Source organism: Mytilus galloprovincialis, chromosome 2 (genome assembly GCF_965363235.1).
Source record: "Mytilus galloprovincialis chromosome 2, xbMytGall1.hap1.1, whole genome shotgun sequence".
In the NCBI taxonomy this organism is placed as follows: Eukaryota; Metazoa; Mollusca; class Bivalvia; order Mytilida; family Mytilidae; genus Mytilus; species Mytilus galloprovincialis.
Window position 1 is genome coordinate 101186215 of NC_134839.1, and position 22551 is coordinate 101208765.

At 31.4% G+C, this 22551-nt stretch overlaps 1 protein-coding gene across 4 annotated transcripts in view; it reads right to left on the reverse strand.

Annotated features, from left to right (window-relative positions):
- The window catches only part of LOC143065151 (calcitonin gene-related peptide type 1 receptor-like), a 109398-nt gene that overhangs the window by 51289 nt on the left and 35558 nt on the right, over positions 1 to 22551 (reverse strand). For 2 of the 4 annotated variants that reach the window (XM_076238536.1, XM_076238540.1), the window contains exon 2: positions 10717 to 11413. In XM_076238536.1, the coding sequence (XP_076094651.1) occupies positions 10717 to 11146 (430 nt within the window). In that variant the 5' untranslated portion in view covers positions 11147 to 11413. Of the gene's footprint in view, positions 1 to 10716; positions 11414 to 12055; positions 12397 to 16036; positions 16167 to 22551 lie in introns of those variants that run through there. The other 2 variants (XM_076238538.1, XM_076238537.1) reach the window with 2 other exon arrangements.

The following is a 22551-nucleotide window of genomic DNA, read 5'->3' on the forward strand; positions in this document are numbered from 1 at the left end:
TATTGTAAGAATATGCATCAAGTTATTTTAATGTTCTCTACACCAAAAGAAAGGGTTTTTTTAGAAGTTTTGTTATTTATAGATAATTTTAGATGCAGTTTTATCAGATAAGATTAATGATCAAAGAAAGCTACTGTTGTTTGAAATAACTGTGAGTCAAACATGTTCTTGTTATTTTTTTTTTCAATTAAAATGTTTGATATTCAATAGTTCTAAACATATTTTGTTGTCTTTGTCATTGACCAAAAATCTGTCACTGGTGACCATGTCTTGAAGGCAACCATTAAAGAAAATTATACAGTTTTTAAACACCATTTATTTAATAAAAATATTAAATATTTCCTTCAAAAACTGCATGGAATTATATAAATGCTTCCAGTGTTAGCCTAACGATGGCATTTTTTCATAATTTAAACCATTTTTGAACCAAAATATCAAAAGAGTTTTTCCCAGAGGTGATACTCATTTTTGACTTCATGTGAAACACAAAATGCACATCTGATTGTGGCTAGGCCGTTAGCAAAACATATGATGAATTTTTTGATATAGAAACTTTACTATCTTTATTTGACACTTATGTTACAAGTATAGTGAATTATGCCAGTGAAGTCTGGGGCTTTCATAAAGCCGAAGATATAGAAAAATTGCATCTATATTATATGAAAAGAATTTTAAAAGTTAGAAAAGGAACTGTTAATAACATGGTATATTTTGAGTTGGGTAGAATGCCCTTGTATGTAAATAGATATTTGAAAATTGTAACCTACTGGTTGAGATTGTTAGACACAGAGAACTGTATTTTAAAAGATGTATATAAAGATATGTACGAATGTAGTTGTGTGAAGCCAAATGACAGGCTATATTGGTCTTCTAAAGTACGAGATATATTATGTAAATATGGTTTTAGTGATGTTTGGTTTTCACAGAGAGTTAGAAACAGTCAATTATTTTTGAGTGAATTTAAACAAAGAGTAATAAATAATTATATATCTGAAGGTTTATCATATTTTGAAAATTCGCCGAAATGTACTTTGTATCAGTATTTACACGATGGCCACACTATGCAATTTTACCTTAGTCGTCCATTAAACAGTTTGTATATTTCTTATGTTACTAGATTAGAATTAATGCTGATGTACTATGTATAGAAACAGGTAGATAATATAGTATAGCCAGAAATGAACGTTTGTGTAGTATGTGTAATAAAAATGCTATTGAAGATGAGTATCATTTTATTTTAGAATGTGATAAATATAGCAACATAAAATGTAGTTATTACTATGAGAGACCATCTACTTTTGAATTAGTACATCTGTTCTCTGTAAAAAATGCCATAGAGCTAAACAACCTAGGAAAATATTTATTTTCTGCAGAAAAAGCACGTATTGGTTAATTATTCAAATGTTTACTTTTAGTTTAATATGTCTGTATGTCATACTCCACTTAATTCTTTCATTGATTTGTATAATTTGTGTAATGTTATATTATGCTGTATAATATCTATTGGATATTTATATTGTGTAAATCCAGTAAGCTGTATTTACGGAAATTATTATTATAATACTGGATTTCAGCGCAACGACGAAAGGAATATCCACATCTCAAAAAACATTTCATTTCGATCAAACCAATGATTGCTGGTAACCGTCTTCAATTACAATGTCTTGAGATTTGTTCAGAACCGTCTCAATTACAATGTCGTGAAATTTGTTCAGAACCGTCTTCAAATTGCAATGTCAGGAGATTTGTTCAGAACCGTCTTCAAATTACAATGTCAGAAGATTTGTTCAGAACCGTCTTCAAATTGCAATGTCTGGATATTCATTCAAAACAGTCTTTAAATTGCAATGTCAGGAGATTTGTTCTGAACCGTCTTCAAAATTGCAATGTCAGGAGATTTGTTCTGAACCGTCTTCAAAATTGCAATGTCAGGAGATTTGTTATGACCCGTCTTCAAAATTGCAATGTCAGGAGATTCATTCAGAACCGTCTTCAAATTGCAATTTCTGGAAATATATTCAGAACCGTCTTCAAAATTGCAATGTCTGGAGATTTGCTGTGAACCATCTTCAAAATTGCAATGTCGGAAGATTTGTTCTGAACCGTCTTCAAAATTGCAATGTCAGGAGATTGTTCAGAACCGTCTTTAAATTGCAATGTCAGGAGATTGTTCAGAACCGTCTTCAAATTGCAATGTTAGGCGATTTGTTAAGAACCGTCTTCAAATTGCAATGTCTTGAGATTTATTCAGAACCGTCATTAAATTGCAATGTCACGAGATTTGTTCAGAACTGTCTTCAAATTGCAATGTTAGGCGATTTGTTCAGAACCGTCTTCAAATTGCAATGTCTTGAGATTTATTCAGAACCGTCATTAAATTGCAATGTCAGGAGATTTGTTCAGAACCGTCTTCAAATTGCAATGTCTTGAGATTTATTCAGAACCGTCATTAAATTGCTATGTCAGGAGATTTGTTGCGACTATGAGACGAAGAACACAAATAAAACGATTCTATTGCACTGAAGTTTTGTCAAATATATGTAGCTTATTAGTCATTAATAAATACTTCATACTTTATTTGGCCTTGTTTTATATTTTTTATTGGTTAGAGGGTCACTGTTGAGTCTTATATGTAGACGAAACGTACAAAGTTTTAATCCTATTATCTTTGAAGAGTTTATTTGATATATTCCAATTCAAATATGTTTGAATGTTGAAAATTTGCAGTGAAACAGTTAAATGTGTTATCTTTACATAAAACATATCGGCATTTCTACAAGTTTTATTTTTGAATTACAAATGTATTATTTCTTATCCATGATGCATCCGTTTAATATTCCAAGAATTCAAAGCATTCTTTATTAGATTTGGAGATGTAATCTCACATACGTTGTTGCTTGCTTTAAAACAATAGTGTAAAATCACAAACAGCTTTTGAAAAATAAATAGGACACACATGCAGGTTTTTACAACATTACTCTTCTACATGATTTATTAATATGGGCATTATAGAGTAGCATCGAGTTTTGTTAAGAGCGTTTTGAATAATAGATTTGTTTTAAATCACTAAGTATGAATGGTAATATCAAGGTATGAGACTCGTACAACCTCATTAGTAATAAGAGGCAGTCTGTCATAATCAAGACACCGTTGTCGATTTGATGTTGTATTGTAGTTTTTAGAAATATTGAAAAGAAAAAAAAAAAAAACAGAACCACAAAATCGTGCGTAAAAAGGTTAACAAATCTGTGTATCGGAAAAAGTATAGAATTTACAACACAGAGAGAAATCTGTACATATCAGTAACACAGGACGTAATCCGTTATTAAAAATAACTCTCGTGATCGTGAATTTACGTAGTAATTCCCAATAGAGCAATCATTCGACAGTAACATGACACAACAGGGAACCAGTGGAAATCAAGTATACACCACGTCAATATGCAGATCAAACAATAATATATTCTTTTTATTGTAATTTTATTTCATCGGAAAAAACATGTCTATTGGAAAGCAGAATGTTATCCATTGTGAGTTGTTTTTTTAAAGTTAAACTATAAAACGGAAAATATTTGATAGAGAATGTGTCAAGATGATAATCTCTACGTACATTAACGTCTTATATCTCCTTCTTGATTATTGCTACCGAGAAATGGAAGAGATGTTTTCTTGTCATCAAATTTTGTTAATTGATTTTTGAGTAAAAATGATATTTATGTGTTTTGTTAAATGTCTCACTGCAAATATATGGAATGTGTATGCTTACATTGGTCTATGACTACCTGCAAAATCATTCGGACTACTTTAAAATGTATTGTAAGGTCACAGATTCGATTATCCAAGCTGATTTGCACTAAATTTCACAATAGGGCTTTATATCGGTTATAGATAATTGTAACAACTACGGTGACCAGCGGATGCTATGACATTACACCAAATGATTGATTGATTGATTGTTGGTTGCTTAACGTCTAGTTGCAAATTAAACCAAATGCAAATCATCAGGAACTCTGAAGTATAAATATACATGAACCAGCTGGCTATTTACATAAAAAAATCCTATAATATTGTAGTTTTTTTTAAATATAATCACAACAAATAAAGAAAATGTTCTTTACAGTAATGCACGAATGGCCTAAAACTCGGTGGATGTTCCTTTGTTACTGTTAATTTTTCTTATTATTTGATAGTTTATATGTTTTCAAGGAGTTTCTCTTCTACAGTTTTCCAGAAGTTTCCGTGAAAACTGTTTAGATTTAGATACATCGTACATGACCTCACAACGTCATTAGAATGACCATTGCCAATTTGGACGGAAACATCATGTAAACATGGCCATTTTACTTTTCCCACTGTCAATTTCCTCTTCCTGTTCATTAAACAGTTACCTTCACCGGCTTGTGAACTTTATGATACCGTTTTTACTCTAACTTGCTTTTCAATATGAAAATCAAATAATACTTTACCCAATTTGGGCAATACATGTATGTGTTGTATAACTAACCCTTATGCCCAATATGTGATTTTGAATAAACATCGATTAGCATAGCTGCAAAAATCACTGGCAAGATTAAACCATGCCCAAATCATTTGGCACCTTCCATCTACTATGGAAGGTATGCTAAAATGATTAGTATCCATTTTTAAATTTCCTGTGCCACGTTAATGAATTTTAACTTTACAATCGTAATATTCACCAATTGGTCTCTTGGGAAGAGTTGTCTATTTGACATTCATACCACCTTTTCTTGCTTACAATCATTCACCAAAAAAATGAGTAATCATATGACTATCAACGGCATCTTTTTGTCAGTATAATATCACTGGTGGAAGTACTTATGTTTAAAACTATATAATAAGATCTAGACATATATATATTAAGGTTCTGACAGAATTAAGAAATCGTCTATTATTTTACATACAATGACAACTTCTGTCAAACTTGCTATTTATAAGTCTAGACCTATACAGATAAGGAATACTTTATCCACTATATGTATCAATAGTGCAAATGGACGTTTGTTTGAAGCGTGTCAGAAAGATCATGATAGACATATTGTATGGTCAGGTTCGAATTCTCGCTTCATTTGTACAAAAATATATTGTACCAACTTTGGTAAAATCTATTACGGAATATAACTGATCTTCTTTGAATTGGTCATCTATTTGGAGGCCAATGCATTATTATAGGTAATCTTGGATGATGTTTTTTTCTGTAAAAGCCACTGTTATTATTTATAATAGAAAAGAAAATACGTAATTAATTCTGTTTGATTTGTATCATTTCTGAGTGTTTGTGTTATTAAGATGGATTCGATAAGAACAAAACAACATTATAGATTGATGCCAGAATTAATTATTTGATATCCGTACAGAAACTATGAATAAAAGTAAGGAAACCGTATTTAAATAAATGCTAACTCAATGAAAACTATATGTTCATTGTTTTATTCATTCAAAAACATAATGTTCTTTGAGAATGAAGATCAGATTTAAGTGGTATACTTGGTGTAAATTAGATGCACCAATCTGTTTTACGCCCGATTGCTAGAATTATGTGATCAAATCACATTTACCCCCGGTTTTTGAAGAAAAAAAAAACAATTGCAAATGTCAAAACCATTACAAATTGTGTTCAAATTGATAATATTGGCTGAGTTGTACCCAGATTTTTTTTTATATATAGTCAATTGTTAACTGAGTTTTATGATCCATGCCATTGTGTTTAAATTTCGGAAGATTTGTACACGCGGTATGAAAATCGAAGAAAACTATCAAAATAAGGAGATACGGTATGATTTGCCAATAAGACAAATACTAACCAAAATTTATCTGAAGTTGGTTTAATCAAAAATAGGCGACCGTACTTTTTATGTAAGTTATGTCATATCTCTTGAACGGTACATGCCAAAAGATGAATATCCAATTTATCCTCTGTTTTTGGATCCACGACATCGTCTTGAAATTTAAAAGATTCAAGTGATACTTAAATTATCATCCGGAAACTAATATTGGAACGGACAAACGAACGGACATTGTCACCCCGCAGTAGCAAGTTTTCCTTATCCTTATCTAAATCTGCCATTACGATGTGGCAATTAAAATGTAAAATCTTTGGATTGTCCATTTTAAGAAAATTTCAAACTGCATTTTAATATTTATATATATGTATATATATATAAATTGGGCCATAAGCCTTCATTCATAAATTTATATTAAGTTTGGAACAAGTATCAAAAAGTCCTGTTTAGTAACCCACAAAGGAGAACTATCGTTTCAGAGATGCTATTTCATTAGGTACGCCATGATCGTCTTAATTCCTTCAAAATATACAGTCAATCATAGTTCAATAATCCATTTATGCACATTGTATATGGGCTCATCATCAATAAGACATGATAAATAACCAAATAGCAGCACAGCAATTACATGTACATCTAGTCTTCAGCTATAGACAGGTGTCTGTTGTATCCATTTCATGTCATAACAAAATTGTCTATTTTAAGTTTATCACAATTTATCTACGTAAATTATAGTGTTATTTTTTTGTAGATGTATTTTTTTCACAATTGATCGCATCCGTATGGTTCCCGTGCAGATCCGAAAACATTAACTCTTTCTCTTCAAACTAGTAAATTTAATGATTGGAAACAGCCATAAGCTGTTCAGATTATCTTTCCTAACCTAAATATAGTTTTTGTAAAACGATATATACCTCGTCTAAAAATGTTATAGATCTGCGCCATGTTTGCAATTATAGCAAATTTTGGTTCTGCATCTGCATGATTTTTCAAGAACTAATGCCTTTGTACATTTGTTTTTTCTCGGACCTGTTATAGTTTACTAGTCTAGTCAAAATAGCATTTGACCTCAAAAAAATTGCAACAGTCCTTTATTGACGATGGCTACATCTGATGAACTCTGCAGATATATTGTCGCATTCTAATCATATCACACTGTATAGGGTTATCGTTTGCCCCCGAGCTGCAATTAATAAAGAGTGCATGCAGAACAAAGCATGACAAACTGTACACACAACTATTTCACTTAAGAATATTTTGAATGTTGATGAGAATAGAATTTCATCTCGTTACATGATTCAGGACAGACACATGTATAATATACTTAATATATACATATATATGTAATTTCTACCACTGCATCAAGTGTAATACGATATTTATCCACTTGAGACAGTTAAATTTTCTTTAAAAACGAGGCTCGGCGAGCGTTTTGAATATTCAAAATTTAGCTGTCGAGAGTGGATAAATATCGTAATTTTTTCTTCTTCTTCCACCTTTTTCATATTCATATATTTATTAAAGAGCAAGCCAGTATTTATATTTATGTATTGTTCAATAAATGTATTATTTTTGTAAAAGGAGACACTCAGATTTATAAAAGCAAATTGCTTGTTTCTAAATCTTCGATATTATTTCATTTGTATAATATGTATCTGAATACATATTGTTTAAACTATATCTAAAATCTTGTGTAAACTTGGAGTTTTGTTGTGCCCTCTTTATGGTAAAGAACACATACTGCAACCTTTAATGTATATACCTTTTTGGATGGGAAATTTCGAGAAGATCAAGCATGTCCTCCTCGAGGTATCCTTTTTCTAGTGGCAGTCCCTATCTCCCGCATGCTATCCCGTTCGATTCAGTTTGCAAATACTGCCTTTTTCATTGTTTTGATTCGTTTTTAAATCTTTCTGTCACGTTAGATCGTTTGCCACTGAATGGTAAACAAACACTGTTGTGTTGTTCAACAACAAAAAACGAAAACGAAAAATAATAAGAGGATTGTTCAGAAACCATGATACTCTTTCATCATTTGTTTTATTTAGTTATTTTCTAATTATAAATGTGGTTTTTCAGTTTTCAAGAGGATTACAGTGCAAAAATATAGGACAAATAAGCACGATTTCAAAGTCTCCGTGTTAATGCAGCTTCTATTAAATTGTAAAACAAAATTCCACTGTTCTGGGACACATGTAATTTAACGTTGATGGCGTTTAGTGACCAATAATTATCCATAACTGGTCATCGGAAAAGTATAACCTTAATAACATGTTTGTAACAGATCAAATCCATTTGTGTTTCTTGAGATACCAATTACACCTTTTAGCAATGGCACTTTATTCAATTTGATTGATCAGCGAAATCAAAATTCTATCAATTTATGATCCTTGTAAAGTGTAGCTACACACAAGAATAAATGCATCAGATAACATATGAATTTAATTAATACCTCTTCATCACGCAATCCTGTAATGGTTTTCTTACTTAAGTTACTTTATAAGTTAACATATATGTTTATGGTATCCTTAAGCGTGTCACGACTATAAATGTTCAATGAGGGCATACTAAGAGACCGTTTTATCAAAAATCAATTTGAGATGTTCAATAAATTTTCGTAGAGTTTTTCAACGTGAATTTATGATGTTTCTAATTTGTGGGATACATGTTTTGATTTGAATAATAAACTTTGTTGCATAACTGGTCTTCACTTCAATTATGTAAACACGTTCAAGTATGTACAAAATGAATTTTGAAGAAAATCTTCATCTGAAAGTATAAGATCATCTTCAAACTTATAAATATTTAAGCATATATGTTCGTATCTACAACCAACAACAGGTTACTGGTAAGCCTACTTGTACGTGGTAAATTAACATGTGCTAAAGCACCCGACCACTTCATTCGATTTGTTTGATTGTTATTGTAAATAGTATTAATATACATATTGTTTACTTATAAATATTAAACTTTTAGATACTTTTTGTCCACAATCTTTTAATATTAAGATATATTTAATTGGAACCTATAAGTGTACAAGTGGGAAAATAGGTTATACATGTATTTAACCATATTTCATTATTGAAAAACCAAGCATTACAGTACTTGTTTATTTTTCAAATCAAGGAAAATCGTATAATGCCAAAATTTTAATATCAAATGTTTACATACTTAAAATTTAGAAACTTAATGTACCCTTAAAATTTTAACATAGTTTATACAAACACGAAAAAGATCCGAAAGTAAATAATTAATAAAAGCTTATGTCACTCATAAAACAGAGGTCGTGGTCAGGTTGATAATCTTTTGTATTGGGTATCAGCAAATCTCCATGTTTGATATTCTTAATACTACACCTCACTGTTATATTGACTAGCAAGCCAACGAAGTATTTGATGAAATATTTGAATATACAAATATATATTATAGCTATGGTATAACAATAAAGATTTAAATATTCACTTTAGGTTCCCTTTGGGCCAAATATGGGGTTGAATTTCAACTTCATCATTAAATGTCAAAACGGTATGAATGAGGTTCTTTTACGGATCAGTATCAATTTAGAGATCATCAAACGCCTTACATCTTTGTTGAAATAAATCTCTTCCTGAGAGGTCATTCTTGGCTTCAAAATCACCACAATTTTGATAACTTTGTGCATTTTTCAGACCTAAAAGCTTGAGGAAACCATTGGTCGCAATCTAGATTAAAAAATGTTTTGTAACCAAAATGTGCCACTGATGATATGAATATGTGTTGAGAATTATTGAAAATTTGAACAAATCTGCCGTAACAACAAAAACTTTATATCACTACTTCTTGCCAATTTGGTGAGTCGAGCAACCATTCCAAGATGATGTTTTACAACTGTGCTGTTACATCAGTGTCTAATGTGGCTGTATAGCGTATATATGCATGTTTAACCAAGCAAATTCTCTTTTATGTGCCTGTCCGAAGTCAGAAGCCTATAGTTCAGTGCCAGGCTGTTGTTGGTTCCTGTCTGCAGTGTTTGATTTTTGTTTTTTTTTATTTATTGTTCAATCATAAATCAGGATGTTGGTTTCTGGTTTGCCGTTTTTTGCACATCAGAGTCATTCATAGCTAAAGCTTTTCAAGTTTACATTGACCATGTACATCCACGTCACCAGGATAGATGTCTTATTTGCAATAACACCATATCCAATTATTTCTATGTAGTATATAATTTTACTTTTTGAAAATAAGATTTGTTGGTCTGTCATTCATAGCATTGTTTGTAACTGCACAATTTTGTTTTATACAGAAACAAGACATCACTCCTGACTTTTGCACGAGTTCAAAATTTTCAGACCTCACTAAGTAAATTATGCTAAAAAACGTTGCTTGTATTTGATACGAATCAATGTTCACCCTTAAGGACTGGCAATCGAGATAGAACTTGAAAACGTCAAGTATACTTGAACAGTTATGTACATTGTTTGATTGTTGGTTGCTTTACGCCGCATTAGCACACCAAGGCTATATCGAGGCGAGTTGTGTACATTATTTGAGACCTGCATACAATGATATGAGGAAGTATTATACATGAGCATGAGAGTTTATTAGTTTTCCACAATGTAGAAGCATATAGAGAACATTATAAGAAGGTTAAAAGTTCATTGCAAATGTAACTATACGCTTTTTATTTATCTTTTGTGAACTAACTCTTTTCGGCAATAGTAGTCAAATGTTTTATCGTTTAAAAACACACACTCACAATAGTATTTCTACATATTGTAATTTTCATATACTCCATAAATTCTGCATAATACATACTCATTCAACAACACAAGAACGGAAAATCACTTAAAAACTCTTGATTAAAAGGAATCGTTTCACGTGCCGACGGACATAATACTCTGAAAATAATTATGACAGATGTGTAAATATCTACTTACCATGTGTAACCCCATGTTCAATGTAAGAGGGGCACTGAATATATTCACGGACTCCAGGAAGGGTATCTCCGAAACAGCCATAACCATCCCAAATCCGAGGACAATGACTAGTGCCATTATAAAGAAAAGGCGCCGCAAGTTGATCCTTGCAACATTTGATTGCAGAATTACAACAATCGGTCCACCTTGCACAGTCTCCTTCCGCCTCTAATGTCTTACAAACATTTCTTACAAAAGTTGAGTTTGAGATATTTGCTAAAATTTGTGTCCCTTCTTTATACCTTGATTCACTTGTTGCCTCCAAGAATAATCCTTTCGACCTTAGTTCTTTATTCTTTGGGAATAAATACTGGTAGCACATTGAACATGTTAGAAGGTTAAACAACTTCTGATTTAAGTAATGGAACCTAGTCTGACAATAGCCCTCCATAGTTCTAAGTCAGAAAGTTGAATAACTTCTCCAAAATAAACTTTTAACAGTAACTGTGTTTACTCAGGTTTTTTTAAATATAGTTGCCTTTATCCATTGATAAGTTGAATTGAAATAATTTATTGACTCTCAAACGTAAAAACGATCCCGATTGGTTAAAAACACCATAAATCACGTTCGCTTCTTATTGTAGTCGTCTGCCACTGATAAACATCCGAACGACCACGAGATGATGACAGTGATGAAACACACGCAGGACCACAATTTCTGAAAAAGACATAAGTCAGTATAAACAAGTGTTTTATCAATACAAAGATAATAAATCGTTTGTTAACAAAGCGAAACAAAATTTTCCAATAAATGAATTTTAAAGAGACAGTCATTGATTTCATGTACTTTCATAGCAATTTGTCAACTACAAATGTAACGGGTCAAGTTAAAATGGTTTTGGTCATAAATACATCAAAATGTTGTAAAACCATATATTTCGTCGTAAAATAAAAAGGGGAAGCTTGATTAACCGAAAAGATGCATTCCGATATTTTAGTTCTTATTCCATGCATACAAAAAGCAAATGCCACTGTTATGTTTCTTATAAATATTAATTAAAAAAAAGAAAAACTTTTTACTCAGATTTTATATATATAAAAAAAAATAGAGTTGAATTGAAATATCATATTGACTCTCAAACCTCTAACCGATTTGGCCAACTATACGGTACGTTTTTTCCTCAAGGTTCACGGCCTATCGGTGACCTTTGATAATTGCTATTATTTTCGTCATTTGAACTCTTGTGGATAGTTGTCTCATTGAACTCCTTATTTTATATCTAACATATTATAATATAAAACATGTTTATTTTTTTTATCTGTCTTTTCAATTAAAAATTTCATAAATAGCCTGTCTTACCTTTATTGTTTAGTTGCATCCTACTTGACATGATAAATCAAAGAGAAACAGATAAATGTTAAAATGCATCTACAAATTGCATGGAGTGAAAAGATAAAGCAGTCTCCACAGATATCATGACTGAAATATTTCCCATTAATTTTAAATCCTATAATGTAACAAATACATAAAATCGTCGATCAGAACGTCTATCGTTTAACAAATTACACTCGATGATCGTGCAACAAATCGACTGACGATATTACAATCCCCGTGGTCTGATAAAACATTAACAAATATACTTATTTTTTCCTTGTTGAATCATTTGACTACTTGTTGCTAGGTTGACAAAAGATTCATTTGATGATTTATTGTAATAAATAGATAAAGTTACATGTGTTGATAACTATACTTCAACGTGAAAGTTTTCTTTACCTTGCTGTGATACGATTAAATTAAAAGTAAAATAATGTACATATTTTACACTGGGTAAACCAAATTATTTTATTCTGAGCTATGTACAATTGTGATTAGTAAATTGTTACTGTTATCTGATTGCAAAGCAACAAAAGTAAATTTATAATGACAAATGAGTAAAATATCTATAGTTTGAACAGGAAAATCTATCAGTAGTAGCTATGTTGTGCACTGATATTTCTGAGGTTTTGAAAGCAAAGCATACAAACTAAAATCAACAGACATTTTAGCTACAAATGTATGGTCATAAAAAATTAATCCATAGGAATGCAAAGATTATGTTGAAGCAAGAGATTCTACAAAGATTTGCTAATCCTATCAGATGACATTTAGGAATAACGTTTAAGCTTTTCCAGGACAGTTATTGTAAATCCTTAGACACGATATGCCCTAAAAAGTAAATCATTCTCCTTGCGTGCATTCTGTGAGCGTGAACCATAACTTATCAGGCTTACGTTTCTGTACTTAATAATATCGTTTTTCTATTTTAATTGGTGTGTGTTTTGTATAAATATGCTGTCAATGTTAAAAGGTTGATTGCCTACTTAGCTCCACTTCAAACGTTGCTATACTTATATTTAGGTCGTATGATATTTATACTAAAATATTTTTTTTTATTGCGAATATAAACGGTGTTTACATTTCACAATTTTTAACTTATGCGCGATATATCATCTGCAATCACCAAGCTCTTTCTACAACACATCATTTGTATAAAGAAGCTTACAGTTTGCTGGAAGTAAATGAGTGGGAAAACCTTGAAAATAGATTGGATATGCATATAACCGGAAACCAAGAAAAAACACTGCTTTTTCACTAATTGAAAATGCTATCAGGTGTTCTTGAAAAGTGTTTGATTAAATTTAAAACAATAAGGAAATAAAAACGCGCTCAAATAATTTGTTTGAAAATGAAATGTTTCAATAACAAAGTTACGATGTTTCAATTACATAGTATACAAGTTTTTTTTATCGGAATGTTGTACGATAATACGTGTTGATCAAAAATTAAAAAAAATATGTCAAAACGTAATATTCTTAAAGTCACAGTCAAATTTGATAACATTTTCTAAACCTAAATTAAATGCCAAAAAAAAAATTTAATCAAGTATATTTTTGTTCTAAATAAGAGACAGCCACATTTAAAAGTAAACATCCAATTTCAAATTTAACGTCTCCGTTTTTAAAGCAACAGTGAGATGTTTATAATCAAAAGAGGTATATTTCACACTTCCTCAAGGACTTATATTTATAGATAAGATAAATAAAATATATGATTCACTCTTTGATATTAAAATTCTAGGAGAATTTAACCACTTTTAGATTTTGACCCTATTAGTGAATAAAATACAGTGAACATATTTTCGAAGTTACTTGATATTCATCATATAGCTAGCCATTAGGAATACATTTTACGAAGTTATTTGATATTCATCATATAGCTAGCCATTAGGAATACATTTTACGAAGTTATTTGATATTCATCATATAGCTAGCCATTAGGAATACATTTTACGAAGTTACTTGATATTCATCATATAGCTAGCCATTAGGAATACATTTTACGAAGTTATTTGATATTCATCATATAGCTAGCCATTAGGAATACATTTCACGAAGTTATTTGATATTCATCATATAGCTAGCCATTAGGAATACATTTTACGAAGTTACTTGATATTCATCATATAGCTAGCCATTAGGAATACATTTTACGAAGTTATTTGATATTCATCATATAGCTAGCCATTAGGAATACATTTTACGAAGTTACTTGATATTCATCATATAGCTTGCCATTAGGAATACATTTTACGAAGTTATTGTTAAAATTTGACAGTACATTAACCCAATTCTCTTGTTCAGATTTTGTTAAAGTCTCATAAGGTGGATAACCATGGTTTTGTCTGCTACAGCATTTGGTTTTATTTATAGTAAGAATAAAACTGAATGAGAGAAATATAAAATCTTGTGGGACTTGCTAGTATTTTATTCGATATTAAATTAATATTTAAGAAGCTTCAATATTATACGTAAAAAGCGTATGCTTAATTTTTACTTTATGATTTTGTTTTGTTTGTATACATGTATATTCATCTACCATAATTTGACGACTTAAGTCTACATTTTCCCCTTGTAGGTAGTTCATTACAAATGACTTGCATGTTTTAATTCAGATTTCAAAGTAAGCTTTGTGAAAGAGTGTATTTTGTTATAAATATCACCAAATATCTGACTGAATACGTAAACAACATTATAAAACATGTTTATACAGTTCTTCCATTCAATTGAATTTAAGAATATGTACCAAGTTTAAATATGTGCATTGAATGTATTATGGTCATATTTCATATATGTTTGACTTTATTTTATTTCATACAATATGTTTTTTTTTTAAACTTTTGGATGACCTACTTTTAATTCACAGTCATAGAACTTGAACCGTCCTAAGCGACATTATGTCTTTTTTTTATTATTAAGTTGTTCAACGTGAATTACAAATATTATATGTTTTTTGTTCTCGAACAGAATTAATTTCGTTCCTATTATGGTTTAGGAATGGTACATTCCTTGAAAAAGGTACAATGAATTATAATAGGTAGTTGATCTACTGTAAATAATTGCAGGATGTGTGGTTTCTGATCCTTTATATGCTTTATTACTGTTGGCCTAATTAAAAGATCATACACAAGTAGACTGCAACTGGAAAAATTATAATTTTGGCCTTAAACAGGTCACTAAAGTACCATTCAGACTTTAACGTGAAGAGAGCTTGACACTCTCTCTATCTGCAGGGTTATGAATTTATAAGTTCATGTCAAGATACTTTTCAAATAGACACATTGCGCATTTGAGAAATTGCCACAACTGAAGATATCCATTGATCAAAGGGGAGGGGTGGAGGGTATGTGCTTAGAAAAATGACAGAAACGTCTTTCAAAGCTTCAAGTGCAAGGTGTGCAGGAGAAACTCCCTTGATCTGCCAACGGATTCGGTCGAATGTACGAAGTGAATGACGCAACGGGCTTTGTCAAGAGACTGTTTTTGGGCTAAATCAAACCAAACTATGAGGTTATTCATGCTAGTTAAAATAATTATCCTGAGTATTTGCATTCAGCGAAGTAAGAAGCAACCGTCTAATTTTAAAGGATATCCTGGACATCGGCTAAGAACATGTGTACTTTACAGTGGCGGATAAGGGTGTGTTGATGTTATGTTTTATAAAAACCAAGGAAAAAAGAACATGCAACCACTGTTTATAACAAAATTAAACTGGGTGTTTAAAACGGAACATCAACCTCTTTGACTTTTCATACACGAATTTATTTTAAGGAAAAAATTAACAACGGCAAATATGCTATTTATATACTTCTTAATGTGCTCTAGATTTCATTTTCATCTTAAGTACATCCTGGGTTTTGCAGTGTTTCGCATGTTTTTTTTTTTAATATTTTAAAAAAAATTTTCAACTGCATAAAAATTTTACCAATATGAAACTGTGGTCTAAATGGTTAATATAACTTACCTTGTTTTAAGTCAGCGAAAAGCACACAATATAAAAACATAAAACAACTTTTAACCTAAGTATATACACATTTCCGAAACAGATACTTCAGATCGGAATTTAGATATATCATCATTTTCCTGTAGTAAATTATAAATAAACTGTCTGATATTTGTATTAAATGTGTGACATTATAGTAGATACAAGAACAATTACGTAAAGGTTCAACGTCCCTCATTATAGTAACAGCTAAGGAAGAAAATGTTTTAAAGTCCTAGTAATAAGTACGGAAATAAAAACAAAGTTTGAAGTGAACGTTAATTAGACAACACCAAAAACACAAACATTTCATTCAAAATTTTTTAATAATCCCTCAAATTTAGTCTTTTCTTAGATTCTTGCATATGCACGAATTATACAGACCAGTGCAGTAACTCGCAAACACATGTATTTTTTTTTTTATTTATTTTATAGTAGTTATAGCTATTCTATAAAAGTATGCAAAACAAAACTTTGATCAACTTGCTTGCTATGTTTGCTTGGATGTTTGCAAACAATAGATAGGCGGAGTTTCAATATATACTGGGATTTGATTGGACATGAATTGCAGTTGATGTTTATTGCCCAATCAAAATCCAGTATATAGTAAACAGACTACCTACCTGTCATGCCTGTTGTTTTCGTGAAACACCCAAACAAACATAGCAAGCAAGTTGGTCAATGGTTTGCTTTGCAGGCTTTTATAGAAGAGCTGTAAATGTTTATTCATGTGTAGATAAAGCATTTTATACTTTGTTTTAATTGAATGAAAAAGTAAATGAATGAACTGGGGTATATTATAGATACAGTGGAGATCACTTCTAACCTCTCATTAGAACTGTCAGAATATTATGTCATAGAACTGTTCTAACCTGTCCTAGAACAGTTCTAGCTAGAACAGTTCTACCCTAGAACTGTTCTAGGTAGAACTGTCAGGATCAGTTCTAGGTAGAACTGACTAAATCAGTTCTAGGTAGAACTGTCAGGATCAGTTCTAGGGTAGAACTGTCTAAAACTGTTCTAGGTAGAACTGTCAGGATCAGTTCTAGGGTAGAACTGTCTAAAACTGTTCTAGGTAGAACTGACTAAATCAGTTCTAGGTAGAACTGTCAGGATCAGTTCTAGGGTAGAACTGTCTAAAACTGTTCTAGGTAGAACCGACCAAATCAGTTCTAACCGTAGAACTGTCAGCAGAACTGACTAAATCAGTCAGGACTGTATAACAGTTCTAAATGACGTCACTGCAGAAAGGGCAATTTAGAATTTAGAAGAAAAAAATCAGTTCCAATTACTTTACTATATATAATAGCAGATGTTTCTATATTTTTTACTGATCAAAAGTTACATGTACAAATATCGAAGTGGATAGGAGGTTATCCAACTCATCGGAGAAATATTTTTATGAGATTGCAAATGAAACATCATTGTTTACGTTTCTTCGTTCCCCGTTTTTAACAGTCTCTTCGTAAATATAACTCTGCATTTAATTCAAGTACATTTAATCTTAATTTACCTTGTTTGCCTTGGATTTACATTCATGATTTAAGATTCTGTTTTGACAAATGTTCAAACGAAAATTGTACAGTGGATGAATTATGGGATATCATAGTAATGAACACAGTGTTGTTAAACGCAAGAAAACTATGTTATCTCGTTGCCAAACTTATCCATAACGATAATGAATAATATCTGGGAGTCTGGAACGTCAGAAAAATATACTCGATCTGAACATGAATGAAATATTTGCCACTGGACATAAGGCTACAAACAAAACCAATCATTTTCCTTCTTCAAATTATATTAACAGTATAGTCAGTATACCTTTCCAAGAAGAGAACTTCTCATACATGTACTTTTCATTTTAAAATAAAATATATGAATCAGTGATGTGAGTGTTGGATGATGCCGTTAAATAGTTTTGTTTAAAAAGAAAACCATCATGAACTACTGACATAAAAAGTCACATTTTGTGACGGTTCATTATTTAATAATTTAAGTTTGGATGTAACGGGTCTTCTGTCGTTATTGTGTTATCAGCGCCCATAGACATAAGTTAGTCATGTGACCGTAATGTCATCAACGTTTTTTCATGGTTTGGCAAGGTTTAAAATGGAATTTAGAATTAAATAATAAGAAATGACTTATCATTTTTTTCTGTCTATTCGAAATAACATAAAAAATGTGGTGCACACTATTAAAAAACCCGCTTCGCGCATTTTTACATTAAAATAAGCAAAATGATCAGTTTTGGCTGATGCAGTCATATATGGTCAGATTTGGTTGATGCTGTCAAATATGGTCAGTTTTGATTGATGCAGACAAATATTTTTGTTACATGAGTCAGTCTGAGGTATGAAAACTTCTGATGTTTGTTCAATTTCCAATATTGCAGTTATTTATATATACTACAGTAAAAAAAATATAACTGAAGTACTGTGCAACTATATAGACTCACATAAAAAAAAAGCAAATAAGATCAGTTTTGGTTGATGCGGTCAAAAGATTTTATTATACAACTCAGTCTGAAGTATGAAAACTCACGGTGGGTATGGTTGTCCTGCGAGAGAACGTTCTGTGCTGGTGATTCGGTCCTGACGGGTGCTGGTGATCAATGAAAAAATGTAAACAAAGACGAAAATGATGATTTTTGACGTTTTCACTCATAAAAAATGGAAGAAAACAGTTGAGATTTTTCAATTTTGTTTCTTATGGGTTCATATGTAAACCATTAAAAAGTTGACTCTCTAAACTGTTTCAGTAAGCGTAACACAAAAATGCTCATTTTCAGAAACTCTAGCACTGAAAAAATAAAACAAAAATGCTCATAGTGTCCGCTTTCTACACCGCAATCCACACGACAAAACTATTTTGTGAAAAAACATTGCAATTTATTAAAATTTAGCATTTTCTCAATTTATTCATGTCCTGATACTGTGCTGGTGGGTCCTGTCATTGTGCTGGCGGGTCCTGATACGGTGCTGGTGATTTCGGATAAGAAGTTGGTCATATTTGAAACAAATGTTACAAAATCAATAAAATTGGACAGATAATTGTTGTCAATAGGATCTATGACTCCTATTTTAGCTCTTGTGCATCCATTTGGCTGTTTAATGTGTGTTTTCAAATGATCGTAACTTGTATTACATAATTACATAAAAGGGCAACATCTGTCGTCCAATATCAGATAACAATATATAGTATCTAAAATAAGAATAGTTTTATTAAGATTTTAAATGCCCTTTACATTGATGCTTCAACAATGATCAAAGACCATGCCGCATAGACATGTTTGTTAGCGCTCCGCATACCCCTCCCCACTTCCACCCCTCCTCATTTCCTCCTTCATTGTTACAGTGGCGTACCAACACAACAATTTATCACATAAAATAATAACACAAAGACACACATTATTGAACAACGAATGCTCGCAGATACTGAAAGCTAGTTCAAAGCCACATTTTCAACTAGTAGATAAACCATGTTCTCATATACAAAAATCCTAATCGTGTCGATTAAACAAGTCTTAAAACTTAAGTTCACATTTTAATGTTTGATGAAGCAGAACTTTAAAAGTTTGCAGTGAATCTTGTGCTCACAACAGTAATTGTCGTTATTATGTTTACATAAGACTTATAAAGGAATTAAGAAGGTACCAAGAAATATTTTACAGTTCAATTTAATGATCATGAATGGAAGGAAATGGTACGGAAGTTTACATAGGACAAAAAGAAATTGATAGTATTTTTTGGCGAAAGACTTAAACGCTTCTTTGCATTATATAGTACAGCTCTTCTATAAAAGCATGCAAAAAAAAAAACTTTGATTGACTTGCTTGCTATGTTTGCTTGGATGTTTTCAAACATTTTTTCAGTTTCAATACATACTGGGATTTGATTGGACAAATACAAACTGACAGGAATTGAAGTTAATGTTTATTGTCCAAACAAATTCTAGTATATAGTAAACAGACTACTTACCTGTCGTTTACAAACATCCAAACAATCATAGCAAGCAATTTTATCAATAGTTTGCTTTGCATATATTAATAGAAGAGCTGTAAATTCTAAAAAAAAAAATTCTTGTTGTCGTAGATGGTTAAATCCTCAACAAAATCTCAGTAACTTTGTTGGAACGAATATAGGTTTTAAATCAAATTTTCGTGGACTTTTTAGCTTCCACCCTGACGAGGCATGTTAGCTGTTCGTATGCTGTTGCACCTGACGCACGGAAACTTTCACATTTCCATCTTCTTTTCTGAAATATTTTACCCAGCTCATACTTGACAGGATTGTTATCCTAGTAAAAGGTGTAACCAATGAATTGAACACAAGTTAAATATTCCACAATACTATATAATCCATTTTATGTGTCAATTTGTTCGAAAAAAGTCGAAAAGAAGAGAGTTTTTTTAATGTCATGATTATCTGTCGCTTTCTAGATATATGCTTAGCATTTGTTTCAGATGACATGGACTCCTCACCCTGGTGATCCTGCTGCCTTTCATAACTTTATCCGTATACATATATTAATAGATAAACAAAAGGCTGCAACTGGTATTTTTGTATTTAAAATGATTCGTTGTAACGAGAATATTTGTGGTGAATGGAAACTGTGAGGGTAAAAATCTTAAATTGCTTATAAATGTTGCTGGACCCAGTTTCGTTATCTGATCTGAATTTTCTGAAATGTGCATAGATAGACATTGGCCTTTTGATTTTTTTTACTCGGTAAGTTTTGCCCTAATTGCTTGAACTTTTGCAATATTAAAGCCGATTTCAATGAGTGTGTAGACAAAGGGAATATATTTGGTTATCTTGCTTGCTGAACAGAAAAGTCATTGTTAGATTATGTAAACTATCCTACTTTAAGAGTAGACTAGTCCGATAAATGACACATCTTTCTGTCTGTAGGACCAGGCTACTTCGAAAGGAGGGTAGTATACCTTACCTAACAATGACTTCACGGTTTAGCTAACAAGAAAGCTAACCAACAATATTACCTTTGCCTACATACTCAATTGAATCGGCTGTAACTAAAAACTCTAATACATTTTAAAAGACAGTGGTCATGTTTGTTGATGAATATTGTTTTTCCTAGATTCACTCTTGAAAAATCATTTGGTAACATTTGGTCAAGTAATTTCAGAAAAGATCTTTTTGTAATTGCGGACGCCAAGACAATACATGAACCTCACACGACCCCTCGACACAGGTGAGCTTAGATATGATCTTATTCGGGTTGATAACCAGTTGAAACTAGGCCAGTTTTTTGTGTGTGTAGATTTGTATTGTTTTAAACTGTTATGACCTTTTAAAGTTAAATGTAGGTGTTTAATCTAAGAATTTATTTTTTAAACTTATATACTTGTTTTATACTCAATTGGTAGTATGAAGCTACGAGATATTTTAATTTTTGAAATTGACATATTCTAGTCTGCCCTGTCATAAAATAGTGAATTTTTTTTAGTGTTCTATCGAACTTTCGAAAAAAATACCTGATAACCGTTCAGACAAAAAAATTATATTGCAAAAATCTTACAGATACAGCAAGTGATTCTTAATAGCTATACGATACATTTTTCTTTTAAAATACAACTTTTAAATCTTACGGGAAACTATTCCAAGCTTAAAACTTTCACTGTAGCCTCGCTCTAACTTATCCCCCATCCCCCCCCCCCCCCCCGAAAAAAAACCAAGCCCAAACAAACAAACCCGCAATACTATTGTCATTCTTATAGTCAGCACTTAATTGTTCACAAACAAATGTGTTTTAAGCTGCTAAAGACATATGATTCAAACGCTCAGAAAGTCCTTTGTTCTATATTTTTGCTCTCCATTTTTATGCAAAACCTTTTACATTTTTATTTTATGGGTTATTGTTGAAGGTCGTACGATGACGTATGGTTTTTAACACATACTTCCTTTGGTTTCTTATGGAAATTTGTCCATTGACAACAAACATACCACATCATTCTACTTTATATAAGTATTGTATAAATTACAACGTATTTTGGTGATCTTGCAAAATGATCGTAATCCCGAAAATCGTAAACATATTTTCTTATCTTAAAAGGGGGCAAGAAGGGTTCCATTAATAGGCCAATAAATAAGATTACAGTTAATTTAAAAAAAAATAAAAAATAGGGGTATTTTTTTCTCTCATAATAACAGTAAACAGATTCAAAACAATGTCAATTTCAAGAAAGCTGACAACAGTTAATTAGTCAATAACAGTACAGCATCAATGATCTTGAATATATGCCACTTTTAACTAAAATATAAAGGCACAGAACCAGGACATAGGAGCACAGAACCAGGACCGTTTTTCTTATCACCAGCACAGCGTCAGGACAATTCCGTTTAACGAACTTGCACGACTTTTGCAATATATTATTGTTGTAATATACTTTGCATGGTACTTATGACGCATCAGAGAAAAATTAAGCAACAAAACAGTCGTTTTATTGCCGTTCTGATACAATGTAAACAAACCCACCA